This window comes from Manacus vitellinus, unplaced genomic scaffold (genome assembly GCF_001715985.3).
Source record: "Manacus vitellinus isolate BGI_N305 unplaced genomic scaffold, ASM171598v3 scaffold_12_pilon, whole genome shotgun sequence".
Taxonomy (NCBI): domain Eukaryota; kingdom Metazoa; phylum Chordata; class Aves; order Passeriformes; family Pipridae; genus Manacus; species Manacus vitellinus.
In genome coordinates, this window is record NW_021938949.1 from 15,300,483 (window position 1) to 15,322,154 (window position 21,672).

The window sequence follows — 21,672 nt, forward strand, 5'->3', positions numbered from 1 at the left end:
TGTCATTCCACTTTTTATTAATAACATTTCACTCCTTCATCTTCTCTCTGACTCTCCCACAATGCTCTTAATTCCTCCCTGGTTTTAAAGCACTCAGGTTGACAATACTTAGAGCGTGTTCTAATCTGCCTCTTCGTGGTCTATCAGGTCAATGATCTGAGAACTAAAAAGTGTATAATTAGCCCCTGACACGTCCAAAGGAACTGTTATGGTCTATCATGTCCCAGGCATTGACCCAATAGACTGTAACAGTTTTGGTCTGTTGGATTAGGAATCAATGTTTTAGTAACTCCCTAACACCGTGTTTATCCAGTCTGCTGAATACAACCCTCGGAAATATTTTAAAGCCACGCTTTCTTCCAACACCCTCTGAGAGCAAAGGCCATGTGATCTAGTAATGAGATAAACCCTACTTTAAAAATATTAACCACTCCTTTTTTCTCCTCTTTTAGAGAAAAAGTATGCACGAAAACTCCTCAAATGAATATATTCACAATCACAGTTATTTACTACCAACTTTTATGCTAAAGTAAGAAATTCCCAAGTTAAAAGTCATGCTACATAACCTGATATAGGCTGGATCTGTTAAACAAAAAGCAAGAGAGGACACTGAAGAAGATGTGTACAGAAGAGGTGCCCTGATTTTGGTTTTGGAACATGATAAGCATTTATCAGCTCTTGCTGTGTTCAAGGAGAAACTGGAAGCAAAGGTACTGAGCACCTTAAGCTTGGAGCACTTGAGGAAGCCAGGGATGGAAATCTAGGTTTAAGTGCACCTCTACTTTCTCTCCCAATTTTTTCTTCATGATTTCCAGCATGGATGTCAAACCAGATCTTACAATCATAGCCAAGCCTTTCCTTGTATAGGGGGATTCTTAAAATATCCCTCAAGATTACAGTGAAGGAGAATGGAGATTACAGTTAAGAGAAGTAGAAGGAGGGTATTAGGGGAACAAGTTCTGACAGGATAAAAGTTTAATAATTGGTGTTTACCATAATTCTTGGCAGTACCACTAAGCTTTTTCACTACTGTATCACCTCAGTTTTAAACTAGTGGAGTGGTTTTAATAGTTCCATGGGTATTACATGAATAGTCACACTACACACAGATGAATCAAGCCTTCAGAGTATCAGTAAACATATTAATTCCACTGAGTATTAGAGAATTGTATCAAAACACCAAAGCAGCTTTCTAGAATTGGTAGAAGATTATATTTTTATGAAATGTAATTGTTTGCAATGTTTTCCTACATTGATATGACTCACTGTGTCTCCCCAAAAAGCACTATATCTACAATATTCTAGAATGAACCATGTTGCAATCATTGGAAAGTACTGTATACAACACATTTTTATTTCAGGAAATTCCTATTTCAGGAAGTTCCTCACTACATCAAAATCCCTGCTCACAGAATTTCAAACTCTTTATTTTTTTTTCTACTACGTTTTCATTATTGAGAATCACCCACTTTTACTTTCTAACTCATTCACTAAAAGGCACTGTTATGGTTAGAGCATGAGTCATATACTCTATTTATTCCCAAAACTGGGATCTGAAGGATGAATATGGATCATGAAATATTAACATGATGACAGTGACCTACTAGTTTATCACGGATCAGACAGACAAAGTCTAATAGGCAGATGGCCAAACCCATTACCTCTCTGTAACAGCCAAGTGAATGATTTGATTTGTATTTGCAATAATAGGGAATAAACAAGTTTTAGCTACCATACGGGATATCCAGGAAAAAAGCTAGACCAGTCAAACATCATCACATCAAACCTAAGCATTTACAGAAGAAAATTATTAAATATATGCTCCATTGTTGCTGTTACAAAAGCTAAACAAACCCTCTGTACCTGGTCAAGGATGCTAACCGAGTCCTTCAAAATTTGAGTAGCCTAGGATACGGGTTATACAATTCTTGTTTATGGACCCTCTTGTCCCCCAAACCTTTCCATTTCTCAAGATTCCACTGGTATAGCAAAATTCAAAAAGCTTTGAAGATTCCAGCTGGGAGTAGAAGGGTAAAGTTATCACTATATTCTAATTTTTTTTATCTTCTAACCTGATTCATTTAGAAATTAAAACTGTGTATAGAGCTTTTTCTCCTAAATCTTAGAAAGTAGAGTCATGAAACGAATGAAGCACTACATGTTAAAATATTTATGCTTCTATAAAATTATTTAATGGAAAATTAAATTCTGGCTGAAGATGTTATTATATTTTATATGCACTCAAAATCTTATTTTTTAGTATATATCTCTAGGAAGATCCTCAATAAGATAAAATAATTTGAATAAAACTATAGTGGTTTTCATTGTTTATTCATGAAATAGAAGATCCTATAGTCTACAATATATTTAAAAAAACAGAGAAGCTCATATTTTGTATTTTGTGTATTTTTATTCTTCATTCTAAGTTCTCATTCTTTAATGAGTATGTTTCCAATTAAATCAAATCTGTACCTATTCTATTTTAAGATAATCTGACGACAAATATCAAGTATTACTCTCAACTACTTGCCCAAAGAGAACTGGAAAATATATTAAACTCTAACTCAGTAAACACTACTTTGACAAAAGTGAATAATACAGTCATGTTAAAAGTGTAAATTACTGGAATGTCAGGATTTTACCAGGAGTAAGATTTCAGATCTGGAATATACATAATTTCCATATGACAAAACCTCTTCTCTCAAATTCCATATAAAATCCTAGGTATGACCACAGAACATGTAACACAAACTGATAGTGGAAGAAAAAAATAAAATATATTTTATACTACAAAGTGCTATGCGCAAAATATTTTGGATTATGCCTTTTTCTTTTTTTAAAAAAAATAGTGGGAAAAAAAAAATCAGCTTCCAGTGATGAGGGATCTAATCCAGACAACAAAGAAGTAAATGGGAATCTTCCCATTGTTTGGAGTGAGGTTTAAATTTGTATCAGGAGAAGGGAATTATGCTGAGAGCACAATCCCTGGGTAGATCTGTGTGTGTGTGCATGTGTGATGGATGGGGAGTGTGTGTGTATATATGGATAGACAACCATACATATATAAACACACAGCTCTGGGCACAGGGGGAGCAAGCAGCACAAGGGGGATGATCTGCCTTTCACACTCACTGCTCTCAGGGGTTTGCTTTATCACACTACCACAGACACTTCCATAAATATTGCTGACAAAGTTAATATGCAAGAGAGGAACATATTTCGTACTCGGATCGAAGATGCAATAATCAAATCATAGAACACAAAACCAATAGCCAATCAATGTGAATCAGTCTGCCCATAGGCTTAATTCAAGCAAGCCATTCACTGAGCTATGTGATGGATCTGTCAAATCCAGTACAGCATTACAGACATACCAGCAACACCAAGTGAACATGCAATGACAAAATGACAATACGCCCCACTGCCATGCTTTGACTTGTTCTACCTCAGGAATATAAAATTTGATGACTTGGCTAGTTTCTCTTACTTTAGACTTGGACAGAAATCTAACAACTTTTTTTATTATTTTTTTTAAAATATATTGAGTGAAAGATGAATAAAAGCTGTAAGAATATTTTACTGACATCTGATTTAGTGTCTTTTGCACATCCTTACAATTGTTGTTTCCAAATGTGCTCAGTTTAAAGAGTTTGGCAGGCAAAGCTCCAGAATGGTAAAGAACATATATAGATCAATAGGTCCCCTTTTAGCAGTTATACTAGTTGGAAAACTTTACAGAAATATTTTAAATCTTGGCAAGTTAAACATGATTTTTCCTTGATCCACTTATGCAAAGACCTTCAAATCTTTAACTGCAATTTAGTATGATGATAGATCACATCACAGGTATCAAAATTCAATTCTAAATGTTTTTGAAGTTATATTCAGCTATTGCATTGTCTCAAAAATAAAACAAAATGGACCTGTTTCCTTGGTGGTTTTGATCCTAAGAAATGACTGGAGGGATCTGCAAGGTCTACCTCTGTTGTGAAATTGGGTTTATGAGCACATGACCTGTCTTAACAAATACTTAGGGGTTTGCATCGATTGGTTCAATGATATTTCCTTGCCACCTGATTCTTCTCTATATATCTGTTCCTTGCCTATTTCCAGCAATATTTCCAACTGTGACAAACAAGGATACCATTGCATTTCTTCACATAGAGCCCTCTGACAGTGATCATTATCCATTGACTTGGTGTATTGATTCTGGAGTCCCAAATCTTTCTGTTAACCTTTATTTTTAATTTACCAAAACATGTCTCCAATCTAAAGATTTCCTCTTTCCATCTCCTGACTTAAGAAGCATTTCAAATATGGAACACTGTCATTCATCCTGTATATGATCAGAAAAATGAGGCTTTTCTTACTTTTTAACTTACTATGAAATAGTATTTCCATGATATGTCACTGCTTCAATAGTAAATACTCACTAGTTCTCAATTAATTTCTCTGGTCATTATTTTTTTACGTAAACAATAAATATAGCTCATGTGTAATTAAATTAAACAGGGGCTCAAATGAACACTAAATAAGTGTATAAGGAGATATGGAATCTTCAGTGTTGTCAGAGGAGTGCAGATGATTATTACATTGAGAAGAAAAGATAGAAGCAGTTGTACTGAACTATATTCCAGCACTTTCAACATTAGTAATTTCACAAAAGTTGCTAAATTAAATTCATTTAAAAAATGAACGAAAAGTTAATCAAATTAAACAAACTGCAGTTGTGAGTAATCAGAGGTATCCATGTTTGCACATAGTTTCCCACATGCAAAGAAATGTTTGAGCAGATTGTTATTTGTTTTGTTCTCTATGCTAGTTTTGGGATTCTCTCATAAGGAAATTCAGTTACGAGATTTGTAATTAAGACAAGAAAGGTATTCATTTGGGGGAAGCAGATCGAAGATGAGGGTTAACCACGTTTAAAACAAGAAGCTAAATTAAAAAAATCCAAAAGATGTAAAATTAATTTCAGATATTTAAAATTATGCAAGCAAAGACAGGTTATTACAATTCTAATTAGACACAGAGTGTATCTGAAAATTAGACAATTTTTTCAGAAAAATAATTAAGGATTGTAACAACTGCATTATTACTGATTCCATCTCAAGCTTCCTTTACAGCATTTAAGAGCACTATCTTCCTAAACAAATCCTTTACCTTTTTTGGCAGCATAACTCTTTGTGATGTTGACTCCCTGCCATAGCAGAACATGTGACCAACTGATATTTTATGTTCCAGCATTTGATTGCTTTTATGAGAAGGTACACTGATTCATAATTAAAGCATTTAAAAGTCATCTTGGTATTTTTCAGTTTCTCTAAATAATGTATAGGTTTAATTCATAGGAACAAACACCCTATAAAATGATCCAGGGACACCTGAGCTGGCAAAACCTGACTAACCACAGGAGGTTATTTACCATTGTGTCCTTTTGGTTTAGTAAGATTTTTTAGAAGGAGGAGTTGTTTTGCATTATAAGCTCACAGAAAAATATTAGAGCTGCAACATGCTAACACACCTTTGTGGAAATGAAATGAGACTATTGAGTAGCACTTCACCTGGGCAGGTTATCCTAAGTAGAAACAGTACATTGCAAACAAAGTGCATCCAGCACAAATCTAGTTGATAATTACTGACCCAAAATTAATAGAAAGTAGCTTGCTTACCTGTCTGACACAGCATGCCTCAGCCATACATGCAAATTATTTTATTCACATAACTTTAAGAAATATATCTTCATTACCCAGAATAATAAGCACTTGAAAGGCAAATATGCATGCACAGCATTGTAACATTCATACCATGGGACTTTGGTCTAAAAATACAGAATCCATGAACAGCACTTCAATCTAAGAAATTGTGCACTAAAATTTCTTGATCTCTTGATTTCTTTAAGAAGCAGAAACATTTATAGCATTGTCTAATTTAGCATCTAAAGAAATTTTGCAGTACATATTGAAGACTTGAGAAATTATTTCCATGATTCCAAGGGAAAATTTTCTTATATCAGGTATGGAGAAGTGTGACCTTACTTCTCGCTGCTGTCAACTACATGTGTGTTTCTGTCTGTCATGATATATTATATATCCTCCCTTTACAACTGTACACTCTCCAAGTACTTGAAAATCATTAGAGATAGAATAGATTTTAAAGGTACAGTTTGTGAAGAAAACATAGGATATTCTCCCTTCTCATTTCAGAAATCATGCCCACACACTGCAAAGACTTAATTTTATGCAATTTGACAAAATCCTATTCCTACTGAAGTCAACAGCAATTTAGACATTGACTTCCAAAGGTTCTCAATTTTCATCTTTCAAGAAGACACACTAATATATGTGACATTGCTCTTAGTTGATAGAAGTTAAGTCTTTGCAGGTACAGATTTTAATAATCTTTCTTTTCTGATCTTATTTCCACTAAATGCGGTTTATATTTTGAGGATAAAAATACAGAGCAAAAGAAGAAAAAACATTTTTTTTTCAGTATTGAAAAAAAAAAATCTAATGCCTGGAAAGAAAGCAAATGGAAAAAAAAATAGTGTTTTGCATTGGATAGTTCAAGCTTAGACACAGTTCATTCTCAATTTCCACTGACTAAAACAACGTCAATGAGAATTGAGGGCACTCAATAGGTTCAAGGTTCTAAATCAACTGAAATAATACTCCTAAGACAAATAATGATCTTTAGCAGCAGACCATCATGAATCTGTACATATATTTATCTACATTGTACAAGGGTCACAGATGTTAAGTGGATGATCCACAGCTTGGCAATGTGCACATCTCATGCCTGATTCTCAATTAAGGCCTAAAAATCTCTCAATTTGTGGCTATTCATGGATTATAATAAAACAGCCTGCTTTAGATATCACAGTTATCTGCAGAGCAACAAGACAGTTATGAGACTTCAACAAGGCAGATTTATAGAATCATCTTCAACTTCCACTGGTCAAATATTGATGAGCAGGAAACGAGGTCTTACCTGTCACTGTAGGCAGCTGCAGTGGCAGTGGCAGGCTGGGCATACCGGTAGGCAGCATAACCACCCTGAAACACAAACTCACGCTCTAACTGGGTTGCTACAGCACTTCAAATAACATTTTGCAAAATTTAACAACAGCTGAAAGAGCACTGTCATGCTGCAATTCAGCTGAGGGGTTAAAATGCATGGGAAATAATTCAGGGCAACGTCAAGGAAATATTTCAGTGAATCGTTAAATAAAATTTTTCACCACCAACTTTTAAGATTTGTCCCAGAGATCAGGAGAAAGCTATGAACTCTGATGATGAACATAAGGCTTTTTTACAAGGCAACACTGTATTCTTCTCCAAGTTTTCAAGTAGTAATTGTTCTTACAAACAAGGTGTATGTATATTCATACAGCAACGCCGAACTTAAAAGACAAACTCAGCTAATAATCAATTCTTTTTTAGTACAAAATATGATTTATCATGCCTGGCTGATTAAACCTATGAATTTGTGCACTCAATTAACACTTAATGTTACATAGGTTTCCAATTTATACATAAAATTATAATGAAGAAGCAAAATTCTCTTCTTCCATGAATTAACATTCAGTTGTATGTAACAGTAATTCCAGCTGTTCAATTAAGCAAACAGGACAAACAAACACACATTGGAAAGGAATTGTGTGCAGTGATGCATTGATTATCAAACTGTGAAAACAGCAGAGCTTCCTGTTCAATGGACCACGGTGTTATATCAACCATTTCAAAATGATCTCAGCATGCCAATTAACAGGCACAGCCCAACTCTGCAGATAACACAAACACGATTTACGTCCCAATTAGAATTCTCCCCCCATCGCCCTCTGGGACAGGGGGCTCTTGTGGTGCCTTCCCCACCTACCCCCACCTTAACAAAGAGCTGAATAGGACAGTATCAGCTCGCTCAGCTTTGAATAAAATTCACTCTTTTGCTCAAGTGTTCGCTTTAATAGATTGATTTTTTTTTCTCTTTTTCCTTTTTTTTTTTTTGAAGGCTGCATTCACCCAAGATATTCTGCTGAAGCACGAAGAATAGGCCACGATGTGTCAGCCTTTACTGTAACAGTAGTACATTGTCACTACAGCAACTTTTGTGGGGTTTCTATTTGGATTTTACAAATCAAAATTCGCTCTTTGCAGAAAAGCAATTTCAGCCACTTTTACAAGCTACTTCCCCTTCCACCACCGTGCTTTCATCCCTAACACGTGTAAACCTTCGTGACTTTGAAGATTTGAAGCAGGTTGGGTTTGGAAATCAATCGTTCAGCCGATAATGCCACATCACCCCGAGAATAAACATAAGTTTTACATATCCTGACAGCTCATTAGGAACTGCAGGCTTTGAATTGTCAGCTCACTTGAGCAACGCTCTTCCTGATTTTTTTCAAGCGCTCACACAGAGTACAGGACATTTCCCTCCCTGCTCCCGGTCAGCTCCCTGCCAGCAGCAATTGTGTCACACAAGCTCTGGAATCAGGCAGGAATAAGGATTTCATAATCCCCTGCGTGCTCCCTCCTTTGCAGGCAGCTGCTCCTCTGAGCACACACAGAGGCAGCGAGACAAAACGCTTTCTCATTTCAGATCATTTGATTTTTATAAACCAATAGAAGGCTATTACTGCCAAAAAATGTATAATAGGCACATATTGCTTGCAGGTATGTGCATACAGGATGTCAAATAATGTCACCAAGTGCAAACTGAGGCAATAAACAGCGAGGCTGAGGGAAGACAATGCAGGCTGCTCACTTGGTCTGGCCTCTGCCACAGGGAGAAAGGTGAGAGATGATACAAATTTATCTGTTCTTCCCTCCTGGTTTTTGAGTGCTAAATATAGCATTTTTCCCCTTTTTTTTTATTTTTTTTTCCCCTGAGTGCTGATATGAGGGAGCACAAATTCTAAAAGCACGAGGAAGATATTAAACTTGTTTTCATGATCCAGTCCTGACAATGTGCAGCAGACTGCAGGTCAATCTGCAGCATGACACGATTTTATTCACCACGTGTGGGACTCCCTCACTTGTCCTGTTGTCCATTCCTAAAACCCCTGACTTGAAAGTGAGAGCCACTCCATGTCAGCCCAACTATGCACATCACTGTGATATGGAATTGAGAGCAGGTCACCACGAGCAGCTCTGAATCAGGCAAAAATGAGACAGGCTGTTCACACATCAGCTGCTCAGCAATCTGCAGCTGGTGGCCTCTGTGAGGGTTGCTTTTCTTTCCTTTATTTAACTATCCCCCCAAAAAATTGGTCAGTCTGCGATGACAGACCCTTTCTTGCTGCCTAAACATAGGTGCTACGTTCCTTTTATGCCTGCATTTTGATTTGCTTTCATCAAAGAATGTCTGCTGAACAGTGAAGCTTGACTCTGAACTTTTATTAAGACGTTTTGGATTCAACTGTTTGACATTTGTGAGAGCCCTGGAAAGAATGAGTATAAAGCAATACAAATAAAAAGAGATTGAAGGTATTGAATTTGCCTGAATTCTCTGGAGAGCTAAAATGCAGCATGAATTTGGGTGCCAGGAAAAATATAATCCCCTACCATCCCATGTCATGAACTCATAATTTTAAAATGAGCTGTCATAAATTACACATTAGAACCTGCTTAAGGAAATTATTTTTATGGGGCTTGGTTTCTGCAGTTTTGGGGTCATACTAAGTTTTCTTATTGTTTTACTTCAATTACTTCAGATAATTTTTCACTGCAGGACCAAACTACTTGGAGGTAGACTTTGCATTGGGAATTGGGATGGGAATCTGATTCAAACCCCTGAACTCAACTTCTGAGACAAGTTCTACTTTACATTTTTTCTTGAATTTTGAACTTAGCTGATATCTTAGATGAGGAATACACCAGTAAGCTTCACTACATACACATCTCTTGAGTAACATTAAATATTTATCTTCATGCCTTAGACTATATTACAAAATAAAATATTTACAACAAAATTATGTAATAATTACATAATAATAAACAACAATTTTTGCTTCTTATGTATTAGAAGTGTTTTAGGAATGTTTTTTCCTCCCTCAGTCTGTACATTCATACAGTAAGTACCTGACTGTTATGCTTTGAATTATTATTTTGGAAATTCAGCTGAAATAACGAATTCAGACAATATAATGAAAAAACGTCTGTCTCATCTGTGCTCCCATATTTGCTACTTCCAAAGCAATGATAAAACAGTGTTACAACAGCTTAAGTAGTTTTAAAAAATAAGAATAGTTTCACTACACTACACAAATCACAATCTGTGAATAAATGCAACTGGTGGACTATTTTTGTAATTTATACACACAGAATCCATTTTCTCAACATAATTATTTGAGTATTGCTCTGATTTTACAAGAGTCTACATTCAGCACAAAGAGGCTTTTCCATCAGTCACTGTGTCATACCTGTGGTAACTTATTGCCAAACACAGGTTCTTGCAATCCTGCTCTATAAAGAAACAGAAACGGGATGATTTGAATGAGTAAGGGAAGAAGGATGGAAAGACAGATGCAGGGAAGGAATTTAGGCAAATTCCCCAGAGCAACTCATTGTAATTTTCCTCTCCATGTTTTATATATGTCTGTGGCTCGGGCAAACAGAAAAAGAACAGTGAGATCCATCAAAGAGCAGGAGCCAATTGTTACAGAGAAATCTTAATCAAGTTTAGAAAGAAATCACCCACATTTTAGGTAGGATTCAATAAAATGGAAATGAACAGAAAATTAAATGCAACTGAATTTTTAAATAGTGTCTGTGTATCTGCAGTAAGAGTCATTTCCACAAAAACAAGTTATAGAAACAGACATCTGTAGGTTATAAAGCCTCGTATACATGTGTGCACCTCCTCCTAATACAACTAAATTATTTTTTTGTGTGATCTTAGATGTACCGAATGTTGACTGTATATGTTCAAACTGACTCTAAATGATTGATATTTTTGGTTCTTTTTTCCTGTTATGAACATTTTTAAAATTTTATATGAATTTTGAGATTTAATTTTCCTCAGTTTTTATTTCCAATACTTCCTTTTACCCAAGGATCTCAAAGTATTTTGTGAACATAAATTAATCAAGGTTCCAAACCTTCACTAGTATTGAGAATTATGCCCGCCTTATTAGCAACAAACAGAGGAATGATATTAAAAATTACATGAATTATACCCAGCACTGCAGAATACAGAAGCTGCCCTTTCCTTTTCTTCCACTCATATGGTGTTAAGGTTTAAAAAAAAAAATTTGTTCTGCTCATGGAGTAAAACTTTGGAAGAATTAAAGAGAAACAATCCACCAGCTCTTTGTGCTGGCTCAAATTTTGGAGCAGGGCTGTGGCAAACATTTGTGGTATTTCTATATCATGTTCCCAGAGGTATTTGCTGCCTCAGAGAAGCTCTTGGTAATGTATCCAAGCAGACACCACCTGCATTAATTCCAGCCAAATACAATCACCAGCACTGGTCTGGCATTTGTACTGTTTATATCACAAATAAATATGAGAGATGAAAAGACATTTCATCACTAGATATCCAAACTTTTTAAAAGGTATCAAGGAGTGTTCCAGCACGTAGAGAACTGGAAGGAACAGCTCACTGCTCCCGGGAGACTCTTTTGCCCTTGGAAAAGTCATTTCTCCACTTCTCGTTCTGGTTCTGTGAGTTCCATTTGCAAAACACAACAAATCTTTGGTACTTGAAAGAAAAATCTCAGTGCTATCAGCAGATCCTTGCTTTTCACATCAGAACAGGGCCTTCCAGGGAACCTGATGGGCTTCTATCTGAGGTCAAGGGAATGTTGCTCAGGTAATTATATCTGCTTTTCCCTTGGGAATCAAGCGAGTGCTTCACCCTCAACACCATCCTAGTTTTGAGGTAAAGGTGGTGGCAGCAGCTATTGGTAGTCTTGTCCCATACCCCTGATCTGCCTTATTCTTGCTCAGCAGCTCACACAGAAAAATAAAAAATATCTTAAACCTCTGTATGAGTATTTTGTCGTGGACTTTTGCCAACTGCAGTATCACAGGTCAGGAACCCTGAGAGCAGGTTGGAAAATCTTGCAGTGAACAGTGAGCCCGACCAAGGGACATGGTTAAACCAGATCACCACCCAGGGGCTTCTGCAGCTGGTGGGGACAAGGCTTGGAAGGTTCTCGTGTTTCTGAGCCTCCCCACGTTTTAGGTGTGGACTGAAGAATGACATGCTCTGGAAACATTCTTTATGACAATGGTAAAAAAAGAAAAATAACAGATTTAAGATAAAGCAGAGCAAAAGTGCAGAGCTATTATTCTAACTGAATATTTCTGAGTCTGTTACTATTTTTGCTTGATTTTGTGGAGTGTATTTTCTTATTTTCACAGGTGCCAATCTTCATCTAAGAACTTCTATATTTGCTGGCAGGCAACTTTAATTCTCTTTTAATGACTTTTTCTCTTAGTGAATCAATACTTAATTTTAAAAGGTCTTCCTTACTTCCTAATAATCTCCTTTATTTTTCCTACTCAAAGGCACATTTAAAAAGGGAATTCAATAGCTCAGCTATTTCAGAAGCATTATTACATTCCATATAGAATTATATGAAATACAGAATATATTATATTACATCTAGAATCATGGCTGTTGATTTTCACTTTAGACTGTACTTTCCACTTATTTTTATATTCTTATTCTCTTCTGTTCTACTGGTTAGTATTAAGCAGCTCTAGACATTTGCTGTTCTTGGTTCACTATCCAGTTTTTACCCAACCAGTATCTTTTTGTGTCTTCCTTCCTTCCTTTCCCCTAAGTTGAACCACCAAAGGCTATGCTGATAGCTAGTTATGCAATATTGCTGTTGGTACTCAATGTAATCAGAGCAGGATGAAACCCACTTTGATATACTCATTAATGCATATTTTTGATCTGGCTTTTCAGTACTGTGTGCCTTTTGTTTTGCTTTCTGTGGTATTTTTAAGGTTCTTTTCTCCCCAATCTACTGTTAAACCCTATATTGTTTAAATGCTTTTTTATTCACAGAGCATTTTTGCTTTCACAAAGCTTCAGCTTTGCACTTAAAATGAAAAGCTGAGTAGAACTATGCCATAAACAATTGGGATTTAATAAATAACTCAGTCTGTTGCAAACTACTACACTAAGAACTAATACTCTGTGAATTGTAAGGTTTCACTTGATTTATGCCAGTTCTTTCTATCTGTCTCTCCCTCCCCTGCAAATGTTTTATATGCAAGACAGCAAAAATGTGAAGAAAAATTCATTATGAAATAAGAATGTTTGTATACTATAAAAAATTTAAAAAATCTCCAGAAGAGTGTTTTAATTCTGTCAAATGCTGTAAAGGTAAACATTCTGTTCCATTAAGCAAACTGAGATATGCCATCAGAAATATGAGGCTGTAACTGAGTGAAAACCAAAGCATAGTTTTGCATTTTCAAACATATAACTTATGATGAACCACCATAGTTATTCTATTTTCTAATGCACACAACTATTGCAGACAACAAAACTGAGGCTACACTAGAAATTAGTCATTTCTTTGGTATCTTCCTCACTGGAATCACTTTCCATTTGGAAACAAAATGTTACAGTCTGTGAGAGGCTGTGAGGCCACCTAAAAATAATATTGTCAGTCCCCAAAAAAGATATTCCTGGCTTTCAGCAGCAGTGGGTTCCAAACCTACAGACTGTTCCACTGACATTTAGTTCCCACCTATTCTGCCACACTGAGCCATCCAGAGAAAGATGTCTCGTTGCCCTTTTGGGTTGGTAAACTGAGCAAAGTGGATGTCACATTCTTTTGGCAGTTTGAAGGAACATGAGAATTGGAACCCACACTTCAGGAAGTTCCACACTGTTCCATGTATCTCATAGAGCTCAAAAACTGAGCAGCAACGTGGTTAGGTGGGATTAGAGCAGCACATTCCACTTGAGCAAGGCTTTGGCCAGCGGCTGATTCTTGTGTTGTAAGCAGTATGTCACTGACACCATCACTAAGTACATAGGGAGACAATTTTAACTCTTGCTAATTTAATGTTTTTAATCTGCACAAATGAATTTTCAGGGAAATACCAACCTTTCCACCTCCATCAGAAAAAACAAACCTACTTCGTACATAAATTCAAATTGTTGTCCTTCTTTATATAAAACTTATTAAAAAAAAAATCCCATCCCTTGGAAATAGTTCTAGAAGACTGCTGATAATGAGCACAAGGGATGTTTTCTAGCATTACCTATTTAATTTTTAATATATGTATGAATTTCAACTCATCTGTCTTGTCATATCTCAACAGAGACAGTACAAGCTGGTTAGAGCAACTTGTCTGGTGAAACAAAATGATACCTGTAACTTAGGGCCAGATTGCTTTATTAATATAAATAATGAATCTAAATAATTTGTTATTATTAATATAATAACAAATGTAAAAGATTAATTAGTATCAGTAAAATATTTTATGTCTACACATAAGGTATAAGAATTAATTATTTTAGAAGAGTGAAATTCAGCCTCAACCACCTCAAACCTCTTGCATACTCAGACATAAGTAGCCTCTTTGTACACATTCAAGGTAAAAACTTGGCAAGAAGAAACAAGGTGAGAAACTTGAAAAACTTGATATGAAACTTGCAAAAATATCATTTAAAAGAAACTGGTGAACAATTAGGTGAGTAGATAATGATGGACATGGGGCTATAAATCTTTCCTAACAAATAATCCACTTATATCATGAGCAGTCTCTACCCGTTTCCTTTAAACTGAAATAAGTGGATTTTCAAAGTGCAGCTGCAAGTCTACTCAGATTACAGACAATACACAGTCATATCTTAAAACTTACTATGTCATTAAGCTCTGCTATCACCCTGGCACCTACAGATACCCAGTGTTGGCTGGATTTGGGAAATTTATATCTCTCCGTGAAGTATTTTCATAGTTCAAGTATTAATAATATTCAGCTTGCCTTGTTTGTTTTTTTTTTTTTTAAAGAGCTTTTGGGGATTTGCAAAAGAATGTTTCTGCTTTGCTTTGTTTTTTTTTTTTGAACTTCAATTATGAAGGGAGACACCCCTCCACACACACACACACACACACACACATTTTTCACATCTTTTTGCATTCGTTCAGCATTTGATTGAAGAGTTAATTCAGCTCCACTGAACAATGATAGATGTAATGAACAGAAAGGTCTTCCAATGTGAGAGATATTCTTCTCAATTCTTTCTGACAGGCAAGGGATGGTAAATAGACAAAACAGAGTCAAGCTAGGCAGCAAACTTGTAAAAAGAATGACTCTGGTAATGTACAAGGACAGCATGCACATCAATGAATACTTACATAAATGTCTGCACCATAAAATCCATCCTGGTATACAACACTGCAAGGATGCACACACAAAGAAAAACATCCATATTAGTGCATTTCCACATGCAAATGCCACCAACCCCTGCACAGCTGAGGTTAGTCTTGTCACAAGAACAGAGGGAAGGGGGAAGGAAGGCACTCTTCACATTGGTTAAGGAGGTTGGTGGTAATTATCAGAAGTGAAACTGTACCAAATACATCCACTTATAGAGAGAGCCAAATGCTTGGTCAAAGGGAGACAAAGCATGGCAGGATTGGAAAAAACTTGTGATAAGGCTGAGGGGCTTTTTCTTGCCTTTTTTTTTTTCTATAAAAATTTTCAGTGGGCCAATCCTACAATCAGTCTCAATACATTAACAAAAAGCTAACTCTTGAAGTGCTACTTCCTTGTCCTGCAATTATGCCGACCCTCTGAAATAAAGAGGTAATTGTCATTACTTAGATGGAAAACAAAACACAGCATAAGTTTCTATGTTGAGAGTAGTGGGTGAAATAATTATGCTGTTGATATTCTATGCACTGGGTCAAATCTCAATACCTCAATGCACACAGAGGTGAGAGAATCCATAGGTACTGTATTGTTGGCTTGATGCACATTTCCCATAGTGACAACAGGTCTGTTGAGAATGTCATGGTGTTATTCTTATGAAAAAAAAAATATTAACTTTCCTTACTTGATCATTTCAAAATGAAAATCAAAGTGAACATGCCAATGGTTCTGAGCTCCCCTGCAGTTTTGGATGGATACATTACTACTTCCTACCTCAAAAAATGTTGGTATTATTATATTGCTGTTAACAGTTCACCAAGAGACTGTGGTATTTCAGCTAAGATAAATCATCAGTGCATGTAGTGCAAATTTCAGATTCTAAACCCTTCAGGATAAATGACACAGTATGACAAAGACAGTTTAAATGATTACACTAAATAAAACTGGAACTACACAACAGTGGCCTACCAATTACACACATTATGTAATTCCTGCAATTTTACATTCATTTGGCAGTTCTGCAACTTCAAATGGGTATTTCCACTATCAGAATCAACCCAAGCTGTTTCAAGAGCTAAATATGAGAGCACACAATAGGGGTTTTTTTGCAACAGTATTTTCAATTTGGGAATACTATTATCTAGGAATAATAGTTATTACCAAGTTGCTAGTCTGAGCTGTTTTGCAATTCCAACAAGAATTTTCATGTCAGAAATATAAGTGATCTATTGTGGTCAATGACCAAAACCCACAGGGCTGAGCTGATATGTGTCTAAGTCAGAATCACTTGAGAAAATCATAAATATGCATACATGCACACAAGCGACATGGATAAAACCACACTGATGATAAAAGTTTGCTGTGGAATAATAATGTGTGAAAACTCAGCTCCACTTAAATCAGAGCGTCTGCCATTTGTTTCAGTGAGGTCAGACCTTTACTCGTGTATTTTTCTATTTATTATGTCTGCAGAACAAAACAGGCAAAACCCAGTCTACACTGGCAGTTTTCAAGGAGCTTGTTGTTTACATTGCATTGCACCTTCGTTGTGGTTTGATATTCTGATTATTTTGAAACATTCCATGGTTTTCTTATACCTGTTGGCAAGTAAGAAATAAAACTTTCCACATGGCTGTGAGGTAGGAGTACACAATCATGAACAACATGGAAGGACTTTTATGAGATGATATACAAATTATACTAAGTTTGCTTAAGATGAAGATCCCTCAACCACAACCCTCAGTTCCTCACATCCCTGTCCACTCCTGCTGGGAAACAGTGGAGGAATTGGGGGAAGGTAGTTTAGGTTCTGTCTCTGTTTCTAACCATCCAACTGCACTTCAAAAGGCACTAAATTATATCCATTTTTCAAGTCTGTTTTGCCCATGATGTTAATTTGTGAGCCATGTCCCTGCCTTTACCTTCAACCCAAGAGCTTTTCCATTTGAGTTCCTCTCCCTGTACTCTGGGGAAGGGGGGGCACAGCTGGGTGAGGGTCTGGCAGCCAGCCAAGGTCAACCTACCACAGGACAGTAAAACATGTTACTCTCAATTACTATTAAACATTGCTACTCAGAAAATAATGCATAATGAGAGACTATGTGTCAGAAAGGGGACCTTTTTTTCTTCCTCCTTGTTGTGATCTGTGGATATACAGGGAAGATGAATAGGGGCTGATAAATATTTCATTACTAAGTGCAGCTGGTTGTAACCCTGGACAGGTTCCTTCATCCACCTCAGTCTTCCTTTTACATATAACTCTCAGTCATGCACAGACAGAAGCTTATTTTGAACTCTAAAAATACAATCACTTGATAAATACTATGCTGAAAAAATGTACCTATCTCTAAAATGAGATATATATGTGTAATTCCATCATTAACATGGCCAATATTAAGATGAAATAATGGAATCAGGCAACTGAGTATAACAGTCCCAAACAGGACTTGCACTACAAAAAAAATATCAGCTGGTTTTATCTTATTTCCTCCCTTTGGTCTTGTATTATGAGAGTGATGTTAAATAAAACCCCTTCTGCTTCTCCTGAAGTTTGAAGAAAAGTAATTCTTCACACTTTCATAGATTTTTCAGAGAATATTTCCTCTATTCACTGTCCTTGTCACTCATTGACTCCTATGACTGAATCTTGCCAGTGGAGTCAACTGTGCTTTCTAACAGCACCCTTCACCCAAGGGACAAAGTGTAAAACACCAAGAACTTCAGTATATAATTTTCCAAAGGGTAATTTGCTTGGCTTATCTCCTCTTTTCCTCTCTCTGAAGTTGTAGGCAGAAAACAGATGATATGTCTTAAGCATGGGAGGAGATTGAAGGCATCACACGGGGACCCCTCTTACCACAGCTCCTTTTACACTTTATATTAAAAAGAATTGTCTTGGCAGACAGATAAATCATGCTCCTTATAAACCAACACAGGGTCTTCAAATAACCACATTACTGAAATCTGAATTACTTCACCCAGGAATAGATGATGTGTTAATGTGCTACCCGGGGGCATTAAAAAAAGAACAACAAATTCAGGGCATCTATTCAGTTGTTTTTTATAATTTTATTGTGCTAAGGAAAATTCAGAGAATTGAGAAGTCTAGATTTAATAAGAAAATGTGCATCTAAATAACATCATATGTGGCAATAATTTCCTGAAATTATTTTTCTATAAATATGAACCTGCTTCCTCACCATGTATTATATATCTGACTTTCACGGATTTACCTCCTTTATTTAAGTCTCTGTGTCTTATAATCATTTTTTGTAACTCTATTAAGACAAACTCTTTACTAGTTTAGATTCCTCCTTTATAATATCCTGGGAGGACTACATCTGTCTTCATTATAATTTTCTATCCTCATCTTTCAAAAGGATTGAGTTGAATAATCTATCAGTGACATAAAACAACAGTTCTGCACTGCACAAACCTTAGTTGAGTAACTTCATGGCAGCTGAGTATCTGTGGCCCTCAGCCACACACACGTCCTGCACAGGGTGACATGGACAAGCTAAGGCACATTCAGAGCCTTGGAGTGATGGATTCAGGGCAACAAATGGGCATTACAACCATCATTTCATTCCTTGCAATAGGAATCATGTTTGCAGTTCACCATCACTTCTCCATTACAACTAAAAAACAGAGGTTCTGGTTTTTTAATTGCTGTTAGGGTCACCTTCACTGTCCTACACATTATCCAGCTCCTGCTCTGGAAATCACCTTTTCCATGAAACCATTCACATGAAGCCTTCATGAAACAAATGATAGAAGAGATGCAACTGCAGCCTTATTTAAACCAAACACTGATAATTAATGTAGCACCTTTCAACACTGTAATGGCACCATTTTCACTGTTGTAAACAGAAAACTGAAGCTCTTGTATGAGGCAGTTTCAACTTTTTAGAATGTTCTCTAATTCCAGGTTCCTGTACTTTCAGTTTGAACATTTTCTGCCATGAACAAGTTACATTATCTGCTTTGGAAAATTAACTGAGGGCATTGCTGCAGAGAACAAAGCTGGCAGCCATAAATCACTATGCACTGGCAAAAAACATTTTTTGTTCTAACAATTGCACAAATACACAAAATACAAAGTCCAAAGCAAGAAGTTTCTGTGAGCCTAAAGAATGATATTGGAAAAAACCCATAACTACCACAGGAGATGTAGTAGTGTATACTAATCATCCTTCTTTCTTAAATTCAGAATAAGTGTTGGAAAATAAAGCTGGTTTTTCTTTCATTTTGGATCACTTAGACTGTAGCACTTGAAAACATTTATTTTAGCGAGGGGAACAATTTCTGAATAGTCTCTGCTACTTCTCCTATCTCCTGTTTTCCCAGGAGAGACACCAGAAGTGGAGGTATGGACTGAAAGCTCTGTTAGCTTCAGCAGAACTGAAAGGAGCAGAGGGGACACAGAACACAAAGTCATCACACACTAAACTTGTGAAGAACTTTAAACAAATCATGCTGGAACAGAAGTTTTACTAATACTTCTATCTGCTATACTACCAGACATACAGTGGCTCTGGGTTTTCTTTGACAGCAAATTAAAGATGGAGTTTCATATTCATCTTGTTTTCCTGCTTGGTGAATGATTTTCAAGGAATGCTGACATTCTAGTTGCTACAGAGGCCAAAAAAAAGTTACAGGTATTAAAATCAGTTAGCCTGCTTTCAACAGTTTGCCAAAGAGAAAAAAAAAAATCCCAAATCTGCCCCAGGAGTACCTTTCCTAGCCAAGACAACATCCTCCTGTAGGGACAGGCTCTGACTGCTGTTCTCCACTGATGTCATACAGAACCTCACTAGCCCTTGTTTCCCCTCTCCTGCAGTGTCAAGGCTGAGCTCTCCCTGCAATATAGACCTCCACACTCTAAATTTCAGCACTCAGTCTTCTTACACAAACAAAGTTTTACTCCCTCATTTCAGTGTCAGTGAGGTTTGATGGTACACAAATGAATTATACATTCGCAGCTATGACTAAACTGCACATTCTAGTGTGACAAGGCATTAGAGAGGATGCCACAGGTGCTAAAATGGAAGTATTTTCCATGAGCTGATAAACAAGATGCTATCTCAAGGAATTAGTGAAATGCCTCACTTGTAAGTAAAGGATCCATTAATTACTGAGATAAAGTTATGCATCTCATGAGCAGTAATTTCATTTTTAAATGACACATTTTAAAGCATGTGTGCTGTTCTCTGATTTATAAGAAAACAATGGCCTTAAATATGGTTATACTCAACAATTTTCCTCAGACCTAGCAAAGAGTCCCACGTCTTCTGTTCCCCAGTAAGTGGGAGGCACAGCACAGCTTTCAGTAGGAACCACACGAACTTCTTTTGCCTTAAGACTACAAAATCTAGATTTCCTTTGAGCCTGGGACTCCTTGCCTTTCCTAACTTGGTCAATAAACAGCTTCTAAGAAAAGGTCACAGTCAGTACCAAACAGGACACCAGTGAAGAAGAACAACTACAGATTCCAGGGAGACTGAGCAGAAGGAACCTGTTAGAGAGCAGAGACCAGGGGGGCAGAGCTGCTCAGAGAAACACCACAGATCACTGTGTCAGTCTAAGGAACACATGCTCTCAGCTTTACAGCTGATTTTCAACTTCAAAGTAAAATAATTCGGCTTCAGTTCCAAAACAATGTAATACAAACAAGGAAGTGTGAAGGAGGTTATTTCAGATCAGGTATTACTCAGTAATAAGCTTCCTAAGGTTAATCAAATAAAATAAAAGAGGTAATTTCAAACTCTTCAGATTTATATTTTACAATTAAGTTCTTTTTCGAAAAGAAAAGCAATATTTTTCTAACTAAATGTTGGTGGAATTCAATGTGAATTTATAATTAAAATTATATCTGTCATTATAGAAAATGTGTGGGGTTTTTCTAATGATTGAAAATACTTAAGTGTGAAACTATTTGCTTGGCTGTAAAGCTGGGCTCCTTCTTTGGGTGAAAAATGAGAAATTGTTACTAAATTAATTGCAAAACAGCATTTAAAGCTTTTTCCATTTTTCTTATCAACAAATGATATTCCAAGTTGTTTGCTTCCTTCTCTGAGTTGATTCATTCCTTGTGATCTCTTTATTATCTCTGTAATTCTTCTCAACTCCTACTCCCATTGTGACTGCAAACGACATTCTTATAATTTATTTTCATTGATTAAGGACTTTTGCTGATGAAAATTCCTTTTTTGTTTCTTTAATAGGTCAGATTACATAATGGGTGAGCACAGAACAAAGTATCACAAAGCAATTCCAAACTGCATCAGTGAAGTTATAGCACAAGATCTAACACATTAGGCCAGAG

The 21,672-nt window shown here is 36.3% G+C and overlaps 1 protein-coding gene across 20 annotated transcripts in view; it reads right to left on the reverse strand.

Annotated features, from left to right (window-relative positions):
- The window catches only part of RBFOX1 (RNA binding fox-1 homolog 1), a 1,012,766-nt gene that overhangs the window by 25,773 nt on the left and 965,321 nt on the right, over nucleotides 1-21,672 (reverse strand). For 16 of the 20 annotated variants that reach the window (XM_018067476.1, XM_018067484.1, XM_018067479.1 and 13 more), the window contains 2 exons: nucleotides 15,332-15,371; nucleotides 6,991-7,055 (listed from right to left, as the gene is read on the reverse strand). In XM_018067476.1, the coding sequence (XP_017922965.1) occupies nucleotides 6,991-7,055; nucleotides 15,332-15,371 (105 nt within the window). The remainder of the gene's footprint in view (nucleotides 1-6,990; nucleotides 7,056-15,331; nucleotides 15,372-21,672) is intronic. The other 4 variants (XM_018067483.1, XM_018067485.1, XM_018067482.1 and 1 more) reach the window with 1 other exon arrangement.